Source organism: Panthera pardus, unplaced genomic scaffold, assembly GCF_024362965.1.
Source record: "Panthera pardus isolate Hobbes unplaced genomic scaffold, ASM2436296v1 HiC_scaffold_6, whole genome shotgun sequence".
NCBI lineage: Eukaryota > Metazoa > Chordata > Mammalia > Carnivora > Felidae > Panthera > Panthera pardus.
In genome coordinates this window covers 110,169,490-110,184,102 of record NW_026526991.1, presented here as the reverse complement: position 1 = coordinate 110,184,102, position 14,613 = coordinate 110,169,490, and the positions used below count along the sequence as shown (strand labels likewise).

General features: G+C 33.9%; 1 protein-coding gene across 17 annotated transcripts in view; it reads right to left on the bottom strand.

Annotated features, from left to right (window-relative positions):
* Nucleotides 1-14,613, bottom strand: part of PARD3 (par-3 family cell polarity regulator) — a 663,835-nt gene that overhangs the window by 292,493 nt on the left and 356,729 nt on the right. For 16 of the 17 annotated variants that reach the window (XM_019465161.2, XM_019465165.2, XM_053895761.1 and 13 more), the window contains exons 6-7: nucleotides 4,406-4,497; nucleotides 1,856-1,939 (exon numbers count right to left, since the gene is read on the bottom strand). In XM_019465161.2, coding sequence (XP_019320706.1) covers nucleotides 1,856-1,939; nucleotides 4,406-4,497 — 176 coding nt within the window. The remainder of the gene's footprint in view (nucleotides 1-1,855; nucleotides 1,940-4,405; nucleotides 4,498-14,613) is intronic. The other variant, XM_053895763.1, reaches the window with a different exon arrangement.

Sequence of the window (14,613 nt, the reverse complement as noted above, 5' to 3'; positions counted from 1 at the left end):
AGAAGACCGATGGTTGCAAGAAGAGAGTGAGTTTTGGGGGTGGATAAAATGGGTGAAGGGCATCTAGAAGAACAGACTTCCAATTATAAAATAAATAAGTCATGGGAATATAAGTCATGGGGAATATAGACGATATTATTTATTAACTTTGTATGGTGACATATGGTAACTAGACTTATCATGGTGATCATTTCAGAATGTATATAAATGTCAAATCACTACGTTGAAACCTGAAACTAACATCAATTATACTTCAATAACAAAAAAAAATGACATACTGCTTCAAAGCTGGTATATACACAATTAAGTCCCATTTGTGAAAAGTTATATCCCACAGGAAGGTAAAGGTACACTAATATCAGGAAGCTATAATCCACACAGTTTACCTTATCTTTTTTCTTTCCACTCGTAAAATAAATGAAAAAATTTAACTTTTGAGATCATTTAAAATTGTATTCTTTAAAGGAAATAAAGGCAAAGTCCATTTTGAAAAAGAACTGTGTTTAAACGAAAGTGCCTTAAAGAAATTTCAATGCTTCTCTAGAGTTTAAAAATAAACAAAGAGAAGGAGGAAAAAAGAGAAAGCAGTCAGAACCCTGTGAATATAACACAACCTCAAAATTCAAGGTGAAGTTCACAGCTTGTTATATAACACTAACTGTCAAGCCTCTTACTCCAGCAGAGTTCTTGGTAAATCAGTTTCAGCTTCCAGACATTCCATAAAGCCTGTGCTCTACCAACGAGATGAAATCTGGAGTCACCACAATTAGGACGGTGGTACAATACTCAATCAACAAACTTAAGTAAATAATTGAATCACACACTTATCACTGACATTCCATCTGTTTTTTACACCATGCTACATGCTTGCAATTCCCTGGCAACAGTGTGAACTACATCTCAAGTCACTGGTCTAAGGCCATCTGCCAGCTTTCCCCTTTCTTCTCCCAGTGTAAAGGAAGTTAAAAAATAAATAAATATAATCATAACAATAAAAGAAAGAATGAGAAGCCAAGTAGTTCATAAATAGATTTCACCAGGTAATTACTGGATGGGATTTAGGAGAGTGTGTAAGTAAACTTCAAGCACTTAACAGTTAACAGCTCCAGGGCAAGGATGCAATGCCCGTCACTTGTTGTTAACAGAGGCCCATCACCCTTAGTTGCAGTATCAATTCACAATTTAATAAACATATTAAAATAAAAATTTAATAAACCCAAGGACAGTTTTTTTCACAGAAAAAAAGGCAGAAGAAAAGAAACTCATACAACATTTGAAGTTTTTAAGATACACATTCTATAAATTAATGAAGTCATTAGCCGTACAAAATTTGACATTTGAGTGTGCAGAGATTGAAAAAAGAAGGAGCCACAAGTCGCATGGTAGGAAATAAATCTATAGCTTATTTAACTTTCACAAATTTCAAACATAATCATAAAAATCTTTCAAGATTAAAGAACTAAAAAAATGAATTTAACATGAATCCTTCCCTAAGTTACCCAGATAATTTTTATTGGATAAATTTTTCCAGAAAACTGCTTTAAGCTCTCCCTTAATTTTGGAAATTCAGCTGGAGTTTCGACTCTAAAGTGTTTCACCAATGTACAGCAAAGTACAATGTTTGCAGGGATGCGTGATGACCAATAAAATTATTAGAATAATTTAAATGCTTGATTTCTTCATCAGCCTGAGTGCTTTCCATGATTATGATGTATACGTATGAAGTAGCGAGTGCCCCCAAATGAAACTGTTCCTATTAAGCATATGCTAAATCAACACCACTCTATATCTGAGCATAAATGAAGATAAAACACTCAACATTATGATTCAATTAAAAACCTCCAAGATACGTTACCTGCCGCCTCGAGCACTGAAAGGCACTACATGGATTCCCAGAGGCCCTCCATCGTTGGGGACTTGTACGAGCTTTACCATATCACTGTGAGACAATGATGAATGAGGGAGCATGAACATGTACTGTAAACAAACCAAAACCAAAACAAAACAAAACAAAAAAACTGCTACAACACAGACACACAACAACAAAAGAGAACAAAACGAAAATCCCACCAAGCACACACACATACATGTACACATTCTGGAATAGAAGCATGGTGATGAAAGCGACATTAAACACTACATACCTGAACACTAGCCTGATGGCATGCAGAGAGAGCAATCAGCAGAAATAACTGCATTAAAATGACACAGAACCATTTCTCTCGGACCACACACTGTTCTATGTGTAATACAAGTACACATTTTGTAAGTCAGAACTCTAGATTTCCATGAAAAATTTTCCACCGCAGTATTTATTTCAAGGACAATATAGATTAAATGAGTAAAGGTGTTTTGGCTGCAGAGCACATTAAAATTTACAAAGTGCTCCTGCATATGTCACATTATTGCTCCTTCCAATAACTCAATGAGGTAAAAGCTTTTGCTTCTGTAGGTGACAGTCCACATGTGATCCAGCCATCTTTACATCCCACTGTTCCACCATTAATTCAGTCACCATTTCCTACTTCTCTAAGTGTAACTGCAACACCGGGTATGAAACTCCTTTCTCAAAGCCAGCAGGTACCTGCTAAAAATCAAATAATTTTGGGGCGCCTGGGTGGCTCAGTCAGTTGGGCGACCAACTTCAGCTCAGGTCATGATCTCACGGTTTGTGAGTTTGAGCCCCGCATCAGGCTGTGTGCTGACAGCTCAGAGCCTGGAGCCTGCTTCAGAGTCTGTGTCCCCTTCTCTCTCTGCCCTTCCCCAACTTGTGCTCTGTCTCTCTATGTCTCTCAAAAAATAAATAAATGTAAAAAAAATTTTTTTCTAATAAAAATCAAATAATTTTCATAAGTGTTTGTAATTGAGCTTTAAAATCATGAAGAGATATAGAAGTAACATGAAGTTACTTCTATTACATAACTAAAGTACTTTACTATTAATATAATAAGCCAGAGTTTAATGAAAACTGGTTTAACTTAGAGAATGTAAATTTTCTAAACCTTTTATGAGATTTCACTTCCTTTATAGATTTTTCCGTGTGTGTGTGTGTGCGTGTGTATGTGTAGTGACAGAAATCTAAGCAGGTCTTATCTGACAATTTCTGAAACTAGTATTTCAATTAAATATCTAGTTGAAGCAATGTGGACAACTATAAAGGAAATGCTAATTCTTCAATTATATTACTTAAATAAAAAATAAAGTTATGCTACATACTATTAATGTCCTGACTATATAATATAAAGACTAAAGAAAATTAAAGATAGTGATATCAAACAAATCAAAACAAAATTGAGAATACATGCATATATTTAATCACATACACTAATTAGGAAAAAATTAGAATCCTGCCATACTGCCAAAATATTTACTAATGTAATACTATTCAAGTGAATTTTTAATTTTTTATATTTTCATAGAATTTCACATCTTAGATATTTAATATCATTTGAACATCTATTTAATGATTAGCTTGTCAATTGAGAATATAACTTATAAATTTATTTTATTCCACATTCTTTCTTAAAAGAACTAGGACATGGCAAGTCTTCTCAAATGTAACAGAGACTGCTAGTTGCTATCTGTCTAAACATAACCTGGTTCTCGAAACTGTTACTCTCACTGACAGCAGTTTTTTGAGGGCCTTCCCTTGAAACACCAAGAAAAGACAGAGTTAAGAGTTTAAATGTTGATATCTAGGCCCTTTCAACTTTTACCCAAAGTCAAAAAAAAATTTCAGAATGACTGCCCTCCCTGGTCTAAGCTACCAAGGGAAGAAGTCCTAAAAACACCTTCCATTTAAAGATGCCAATATTTAAGACAATTGTAAAGCTGAAATAATGTAAAGTTTTTCTTCTTCCTTTTATACCTAAAACCATGTTCAAGGTCCCTAACCTATGATTCGAATTTTTCAACAAATAGAGATTTCAACAAATCTCTCAAGAGACATTCGATTTTTCCAAATCAAAAAAATATATACTAACATGACTAATGCTTACATGATCCAACTGGTTTTTCAAGTAAAGTAGATCTACACATTTTGTTTTTAATTTAGCAAAGTTGAGGAACGAACAAATGACCAAAACAATGACATACAAAGCAATTTGAAAACAGTTACAGTGCTGTTAAGATGACATTGTCAATCAAATACTATTTTATATTATAATTTAATAGTATTTGCCAAGGCATGAAACTCAGGACAGAACATGTGAATTTCCATGCTATACTTCTTACATTAGATAATTAACTCAATAGATGAAAGATGCTCTTTGGAAAACAAACCAATGCAACGCATGGTTTTAACTAAGCACAAACATTCCGCATGCCATATGCTTTTGGAATACTTGCTGCTATCAGTGATGCTACATGTATATTACAAATTCAGTTAAAAACATCAGTAACTTACTCCAGGGAAAAGCTGGGTATATTCTCCAAACCGGTATCAGCATGTCCAACAGGTTCAACACGACTGTTGTCTTCTTCTGTCCCATCCTCATCCTAGAGACACACAGCACAAATAGAAGCACACTCTGTGTTACATTTACTTCCATAATGTGAAAGGAAACTGGATAAAACTGGAGTTTGATAGACATTATGATCATGTTAACTGGGTCCTTCCTCCAGAGAGGATGACCTTTAATGATAAGATGGGTAGATGTATATGAAAAGCTGTATTTTAAAGTAAGTTTCCTGAGTTAGCATACCCCAGGAAGTGGGCAAGACACAACTAAAATAAGAAAAGAACTTCTACTTATGTGAACTTTCTTAACATTTTCATTTCACTTTTTGGTGTATGTTTTTGGAAGTAATTATACATTACTACAATGTTATGTTAATAAATAAATGGATAGGATATAGGTAATACGTTTAACATTTTTACTAATCCAAACAGTTGAGACCATTAAAAACCTTAACAACTACCAAACGCTTCAAAGGTCCCCAGTTCCTACTAAACCAGATTTGTCAAAATGAGCATGCAGTATGTACAATCCTAGACTCAAATCCTTCATCCTCTGAAATTTCACATAAACTTACCGTAGGCCAAATGTCTGATTATGTACTTCTGTTATGAAGTACTAAGCCTAGAAAAAGGTACAAACAGCAAAATAATCAAACCACCACTTTTGCATTCCTCCTTTTAAAATGAAATATTATGTAAAAGTTATGGTCCCACATGTTGTAGAAATTGGGTAAGTACAAATGTACTACAAAACACGAACGTGGAATAAATGTGATGGCTCATAAAAATAAATGAACTGCCACTCATGGATATGCTTACTTTATAACCTTGGCCATTGTCTTTCAATTAAAGAGTTCACTAACAGTAGAGTTGGCTTTTCAGGATCATTTGAATAATGGTAAACATGCCTGACTGATATCAGTGGTCTTATTAATCAAATTAGTAACACTTGGAATCTCTAATCATAGTCACTAAGAGGCTTAGTGTGCTTTACCTTGGATCCACAGTGCCTGGTATCCAGTAGATACCCTAAATATTTTGCTAATAAAAACAAAATCATCCCTAGAAATCTCTGGGGTATTAAGTTTCAAAACACAAAATAATAAAATTTATTTAATCCATTTCTTGGAAGTTTATACATATAACTTATATATACATGTAATTTGTTAGTCTATCCTTTCTTCTACATATAAATTTGATAACAGTGATTTTCTATGTGAATTTATTAAACCACCTATATAGGAGTCCACCATTAAAGATAAATTTTATATTTTCAACCGTGTACTTGAGAGACTCATAGAAATTCAAAGGCCATCAACAAAGACACCAATGGACAAAATGATAAGCCAAGGCCCTAGGTTCCACACACTGTTAAACAATATGTTAAATTCTTCAAGCACTATTAAGGCAACGCAGAGCAATTGGTAATACCCAATTGACATTTCCTCTGAGAATCTGCCAAAATAAGAAGCTGGATGCACCGAATTTTTCTGTAAGTTGTGGATAGGTTCCATGTGTCCTCAGTGGTGGTGCACTGCATGAAACCAAAGTAGTTGAAGACTGATGATCCTATGTTTTAAGAGGCTCTAATACACACTTCTTAGTCATCTCTTAAGCACAAGCACACAATACATTTCAAAGGTTAACCAGCATCTTGAACCTGCCTACAAACCACACTTCACATGTAAACAAGAACTCCTACAAGTATGCTTTTCCATTGGCAATGAGGATAGGGAGGAGAATAAAGTGTTTATAAATTAGATGGAAAACATAAAAATAATCTTTCAAGTTAAAAACATTTTGTTTCAGGATCCATTAATAATTTACACACTATGAAATGCCACCATAATGTATAACCAGTGAAACACCTAGGTTGTACTATGAAACAACCACATAAATGAAATGCCCCGAACTACAGTGATAAAACAGTAGCTGATAATTTACACATTCATTGTTCCCATAGTGGCCATTATCGGGCCCCCACGAGCATGTAGAATATTATTTCATGCAGCTGCATATGGTGTTCAGTTTAGATCACAACACTCACTGCCCTGAGGCTGAGCTGCTATTGCTGTGGGAACCACAACTTAAAATTTCCCAGCTTCGGGATGTGTAAATATCAGTTCCTGTATTGCTTTATTTTGTTGTTTTGTACTTTTAAAAAGCTGTGATTGAACATAGTTGCTTTTAGCATGAGTTATTTACTGAATTCCATTACAGACATAGAAAATGAAACTATTATTTATCCCAAATCAATATTAAAGGCCTAAAATAATAATTCAAACTACACAATGTTAAAAAATTTCCAGGTGAGAAAATACATTTCTTATCCTTTCCCTTCTCTCCATTTTATAGTAGAATGTAGCGGTTAAGAGCCAGGGTTCAAAAATCAAACAGATTTGGGTGTGAGTACTCATTTGCCAATTTTATATCCTTAGGCAATTTACATACCCCTTTTGTATTTCTATGTCTTCTTCTGTAAAACAGAAACAATAAAAACATCTTCTTCTTAGGACTATTGAGAGGGATAAGAGAATCCATAAAATAGCCATAACATGGTGCCTAACACATAGTAATTGCCCAATAAATGTTAGCTGTTATTGAAAAGAGAAATAAATAATATATGACATAAAACATACCTCAAATAAATGATTCAAGGCAGTGTTACACAACTATAATTTAAGAGTATATATTCACCTATTCGTACCTTATACCTTACAATACAAGTTAATATTAAACATACTACCTACTCAAATAAAAAATATATCATCCACATTTTAGAAACGTTCATAAAACCTGACATTTGTTGTGCTTTGCTATATACAAAGTACCTTCATTATAAAAGGTCTTTGAAATGAGAAAACATATGGAAAATATAAACAACTAAATGCAGTACACAATCAAATAAATGGCATGAGGAAGAAAGCATTATGGGTTAGGTTGAGGAAATTTGCAGAGAAAAAAACTAGATGTCAAGAATTGTGAAGAGTCTATGGTTTTGCCCTACTTGAAAGATCCTAACTTAGCCTGCATAGCTTCATGGATGCTAGCAGAAAAAACGAGACCCCTGGGTCAGAGACAGAGGGCAGTTCATTACAGCAGTAGTCAGAGTATCATCCTTCTATGCACTGGTTTCTCCAGTTGAAATTCTCACAAAGTGATGAGAAGAGAACCGGGGAACACTGGCACACACAGAAGGAACCTGAGCTTAGGGGACCCAAATACCTTACACAGGTAGTAATCATGTCTGCCCATTGTTCTGGAAGAGGACACTATACCTATCTACCAAGGCCGTCTGCTGTATAGACATCCTTAAAGGGAAAATCCAAGATAAAGGCCTCTCTCTGCTCTCAAGATATTCAAAAATGGAGGAGAACAATGGACAACACAATTTAAGCATTGCCAAATGGTACCATTTGTATGATTGCTAGCAAACCAAAAGTAGAAATATCATTAACAGATGCTCTATGATAATAATGCCTTCTTTTACAAATTTTTCTCATGTTTATTTAAAGAGAGAGTGAGTGAGCAAGGGAGGAGTGGAGAGAGAAAGGGAGAGACACACAAGCAGGCTCTGTACTGGGGCTCGATATCAGGAACCCTAAGATCATGACCTGAGCTGAGATCAAGTATCAGACGTTTAAACCAACTGACCCACCGAGACACCCCAACAATGCCTTTATAAAGTAACGTGAAATTCTACTCTATAATAAAGTCATACCTTTCACACTAAAAGAAAAAAATTTTTCAGTGAATTCTGTGTTCAACCAAACAACTAAAGAAAAATCAAGAATGAAATTTGAAACAAATGCAAAGTCTTTACTTCCGATGGACCCTTTCATAGGAAGCTATTTTTGGATGTGCACCAGAAAAATCCAAGAAATTCAATAAAGCAGTGGACAGAACTCAAGGAAAGCCCCAGCATAAGGCGAAAAGACAGCCCAGAGAAGCAGAAGCCAATTGTGATTAGAGCAAAAGGATAGAGAAGTCTGGAAAGTCAATCTGCATGAAAAAAATAAATTAATAATTGGTCTGATGTTTTTGAACATTTGGAGAATATTTTGACAGACCTGATAGAGAATGTGGGGGGAATTTTTCAGAAATATACAGATAAAATAAATTTTGAAAAGGTCAAAGCAGTGGACTCCAGGAACAACAAAGGAAAATGTGTAGGAAAGAATATTTCATCAGAGTACCTACTTACTTATGCAGTGAGCCACAAGTTACTATATAATGTGAGGCTCGCTATTACTTTAACTTAGATGATAGGGAGAAAATGGGGACATGGAAAGTAAAAGTGGCATAAAAGGAAAAACCATCTTCCACAGTGACAAGTCAACAGATGTTAATAACTGGTAACCAGGAAAAAGCAACATAGATATTTTATTTAGAAATATGGGAGTAAATACCCGAAAAAAATATCTGCATGAAATAGTCCCTCTGAGGAGATGGACTGGGAAAATCAGGAGGAGCAGAATAGAGAGTACTCATTTTTTCATTAGAAACCTTCCAGTATTGTTTATATATTTTTATTCTGACTACATATTTGAAATGCCCAAAGGACCTAAGGCAGGAAACCCAACGTTCCAGCAAGGCAGCATTCCACTTTCATCTTTGGGAGCAGCAGACCACAGGGCTATCCAGGGGCTATTCTTGTGGGTCCCCGGTCCACAGCTCAGGTTCAGGAAAGGACACACATCAGAGGATGGCAAGCATCACCCTGGCTTAAAAGCCTCACGCCTCACAAAAGCTGGTACCTCAAAACAACACCATGCGCAGAGCGGCTTGTCACATATTTACAGTTTTTTGAGTCCATGTGCAATTTACTAATCAGAGGTCACTTTTACCATAAAAAGATAGTTGATGGAAGCCTTTATCAGGTTTTCAGAAAAAGATGGCCCCCAAACCCCTAAAGTTTAAATTCTCATGCAGAAGAAGGGAAAGATTTTGTTAACCTTTTACCTACCATATTGTATTGACTAAGCAATTTTTTTAAAAGATGGAGGAGCTCTAGTCAAAGGAGAGAAAAGAATAAGAGAAAATGAATACTTGATAAGCTTGGCTGAGGAGAAAGAGTTTTAGCCCAGGTTTGAAATGTGTATTAGGCAAGTGAGGGATAAAGACATATGAATTTATTTGTTCCCTGCTTCTAGGAAAAATTAATTATCTTACTCTCTTCCATACTATGAATGATATAAAGGCCAAGCCTCACTTGAAAAAGCCTCAATACAACCAATGGACAACACACTCTGAAATCACAAGCACTCCCATGAACTATGTGTTTAAGAATACTAAATTTGGCTAAACTAATGATCTTTTTAATTTCAAAAATTATCTAGTTGTATTTCTTCCTTCTTGAGTATTAAATATCTTCTCCATAGTCACAGATTTAATATATATGTGTGTGTGTGTGTGTGTGTGTGTGTGTGTGTGTGTTTTCTCCGAAAACTCAAGTAGATGTCATTGCAAAGAAGTAAAGGATTTGTAATTGGAACACTTAAAAATTGAATGGTGCATCCATTGACCACCACATAAAGTAAGAGCAGAAATTTTGTAACTGGTTTGCTTATAAAGCAAGGAAATGAAAAGTACACTTTCTTCTTTACAGTAACATGATAAAACTTTATCTAGAAACCAATCACCTATATGTCTATATTTAAAGTCTAAGTTCCAAGGAATTAAAGATTTTGAATACATATGCCTACAATTTTAAAAAATAAGGTATCATTTTTAAAACATCTTATTAAAAGAACTAAAGTTATTTTGCCTCCTTAAATTTCCTGCACACCTATCTTTGATCTTTATATTTATGAAGCACAAAAGGAAATGAAAGTTCTGATGTTATCTTGTTAAACCAATTTACAATATTTTTCAAGTGTTTTTATTATTCTTAACAGTAAAATAATTTAATGGGCTCAATTATATTGCTACAAAAATGCTCAACTAAACAGTCTTTTTCACACTTCTTCGAGTGTCTCTAAGACTTTCCAAACTTAATGAGAGTCATGTTAACTACTAATGAGCTACAGCACCCAAAAAAATATTTACTTGGATGTTCACAGCATGAACTAAATCACTTTTTTGGGGGGATCACATTTGGCAAAAAATAATTCCAAGGAGAATCTCTTTCCATGTCCCCTAAGTATCGCAAATACAATTCCAGAAGGCTTTTGTGTTAATGTTGCCACACTTGATTAATTGGTCAAATCACCAGGGAAAAGTAATTTCCCATCACATGTGGAAAACAATTGAAAACATCTGGGGGAGGGGGACTTCTCAACTGAAAATGATAAAGCTATGGCAACCTCCTAAACAAATAAAATCAGGAAATGGGTAATATAATTTTACTTCATGATCATTATATTCCACTTGAGTAAAAACATTTATGAAAAAAGCTAATTCAAATCCTTTAAGAATAGACAATGCTAGATAATAAGACCTTTTAAAATAAAAATATTTTTCTTGTACTTAGAGGGATATTAATAACCGTTCTACTTTTAAATGTAATACAGTTCATTATAACATAAACTGTACTCCACAGAACCCAGAGCTCAACACCAAATAACCGTGGGCTATATTAGGAATTACTCAGTACCTGTGATGTTAAATATTAAATGTGAGCTTCATCCCCTCAACAGGATTCCAAACATTCTCATCTCAAGTTAATACTGATCAAATGGAATGGCAAACATAGTATTTAACACAGCCCATGAAATTTTCATTTACCACAGAAATGAAACATTTCCTGTCTTGGAACATACACAACATGACTCCACACAACCCAAGGCAAAAGAAGAGTCTGTAAAAGAAGAACAGATGGTGCTGATTTATGAAAGCTATCTCACCACAGACAACAACAAAAAGTATGTATCTCTGCACCTGTTACATGCAAAGTGGAATCTCAAAATGAAGTTCCAAAATGGAAGTCTGCTTCTTGTAGATTGTTAGAATTTCAGGGCATGGAGGAATCGTATTGGAAGACATCTGGTCCAATATCCAATCACACACTGGAATCTCTTCCTTCACTTTATTCTTCCTTTTTTCCTGTGCCCCCATGAAAAGGAAGCCCTTATATATTACTCCTAAGCATCACTGAATTCAATAACTAATCCCACCTAGCATCACCTGACTCACTCCTATCCATGTTTATCCCAAACAGATGACCACTCAAGTATATGTCACCACTTCAGCAATACGGAAGCCACCGCACTATTTATAGTTCCCCCACCACACACTAATGGCCAAGCAGCCCATTGCGTGATAAGATTTTAATCAGCCTAATCAATCTGATTTCAAATAGAGCCTGCTTACCAGAATAACACAATTTGTTTTCTTTTGAACATTCCTGAAAAAATACTCTAATTTATGAATTGTTGAAACATAAGGACCTTTGTAATCTGACCATCTTGCCTTTCTAACAATAACATTCTAATCCTTATTGAGGTGACTTTTTTAAATGTTTTATTTTGGAGGTGCCTGGGTGGCTCAGTTGGTTAAGCATCCAACTCTTGGTTTCAGCTCAGCTCATGATCTCACAGTTCATGAGTTCAAGCCCTGCATCAGGCTCTGCACTGCCAGAGCTTGGGATTCTCTCCCTCACTCCCTCTCTCTCTGCCCACTCCTCTCAAAATACATAAATAAACTTTAAAAAAGTAAAATAAAATGTTTTATTTTGGAAGTAAGTAATACCTGGGTAAATAAAAAAGACTTATCTTACTCATTGGCTATTAAAATATCATATTTTTTAAAAAATATAACTATTTTCATTCAAAAAAATTTCTCTTTGGCTTAAAAATGATTTCCAAATTAATATCTGATTAAGATAGGAACTGAAATAATTATAAAATAAACTTTTGCTAGTGATGAGTGCAAATCACTTCTTGAAGAGGCAAAAAATACATTTTATAATGTCTAATAAAAAATAAAAATGATAATTGCTAATACATATCAAGGACCTATGATGTGCCCATTAGTAAAGAATCTACTTCTTTAGTCTTCAGTACAACCTCAGTTTAATCCTCAACATTGTCTTTAAGCATATTTCAATAAATAAAATATAAGGGATTTTTACAAATTATGTACAAAAACTTTTTTCCAAACATAAGCAAGCAACATGCCCACATAATAAGTCCCCAATGATATGTACACAGTGCAGTTTGGATAACAGACCTGTGTTGCTGACATGCAAACTATTTGCTAATAAGGTTCACTAAACACTGTACATGAGAGCACATCTAGAGATATACTGGACACACCCAGCATGTGCAGAGCTACAATGAACCACTGACCTGGGCAGGAGACCTGCCTCTGCCATGTCCTTATTCATGTCACCAAGCCCTGCTTTCCTAATCTGAATAAAGGAAATAACTTGGTCTGTCTCAGAAACTGCGATGGGCTCACAGAAATCACTACATGCAAAGCACCTTACATATAAAAATAACATTTTTGGAGAAAAAAGAATGAATTTTACTAAACATCTAAAACACAATACAATCCGCATATACACTCTTTCATTTAATCTTCACACCAAGGTAGGAATTTTCATTACGAGGAAATTAGGCCTAGAATAGATTTCAGATTTCCCTGCAGTGGGTGAGCTAAGATTTTGAAAATGAGATCTGTGATTCTTGAGTTTTGTCAAGGTTTTTCAATATATTTTACTCAAGGAAGAGTGACCTAAAACTCTTAAGTAATGCATGTGATCCTAGCCAACTAACTAGTTAGTGTCAGGGCCAGGATCTGTGAGAACAAAAAATATAATAAAATTTATGTGGCAAAACAAATATTAAAATCTGAACATATAATAAATGAACTTTCATACAGAGTGACAATTACTATTAAAATTGGGGGGGGGGTCCATTTTAGGAGAAACATAGAAATAATGAACATCAGGAAATGTTACCAGAGGTTATATTTAGGTGGCAAGAGTATAAATGATTTTAATTGTGTCTTTATAGCGTTAAGTATTTTTACCACGAGCATAAAATCTTCTTAAAATAATGAAAGGCTATTTTTACTATTTTTTTTAACCTTACAGTACTTTTATACATTAATTTTTATTACATAATATCATTATATTAGAATTTCTCTGAAAGTGACTTTGCAAAGAATCAAGTGCCTAAAAAGAAAATAGGACAACATAGGGCAGTACAACGATGGGATTACTCATTGGTATTGATATACATTATATTTAATCAGTCTTAGAAATCAAGCAGAGAGATTTTTTTAAATCAATATTTGGGTGTAGTATTCCAAACGGCAGAAGAGAGAGATTAAGATGAGAAAAAGACTTATTAAGATGCTGTATAAAATAAATGAGATAATGAGAAGAAATTTCAATAAATCAGAATCAAAAAAAGAATGGAGGTAAGAGTGAAGAAGAGACACGTCAAAACAAGTTCATCACTGGGCTCTGTGGTCCACAGGTACTTAAAAGGGTTTTCAATAGGGACAAAGATATATATATAATATATTATATTATATATATATATATTATATTATATATATATATATATATATATATATTTTACCCTGCTTTATATATATATACCCTGCTATATATGCTATATATATGCTATATATATATATATATATTTTACCCTGCTATATATATATATATATATATAGTATATATATATATATATTTACCCTGCTTTTCTAGGTGATAAATACATATTTCACCATTATTAATTTTGAAGGGCTTATTAAGAAAACATATAGTAGTCCCCAAAGTTCTACACCTCATTATTTTAAGTTGTTAATAAGCAAGTAAAGAGTAATGCATGGGTCCTATAACAAATCCACTCACGTAAACATGTATCAGAATGTGTACTGGTTTATTACTTTCCAATGCAATATTATAATTTCTCAAATGAAATGTAGTCATTAACTTACTTGAAACCAATAAATAGCTTCAATAAAGGAAGTAGCTTTAAAAAAATATTTTAACCCAATTTTCTAGTTGAATTCAATGAAACAAAAAATTGTTGGTAGATTTCCTAGGGATCAAGCAATTGTATTCTTGTAAACAAAATGAAATCAATTATACATTTGATACAGGTACATAGTGATGATTAGTTTGAATGCTCAATTTTAAATAATGGTTCAAAATTTTATAATATTAGAGATTTACGATAACAACACTAATTAGGTAT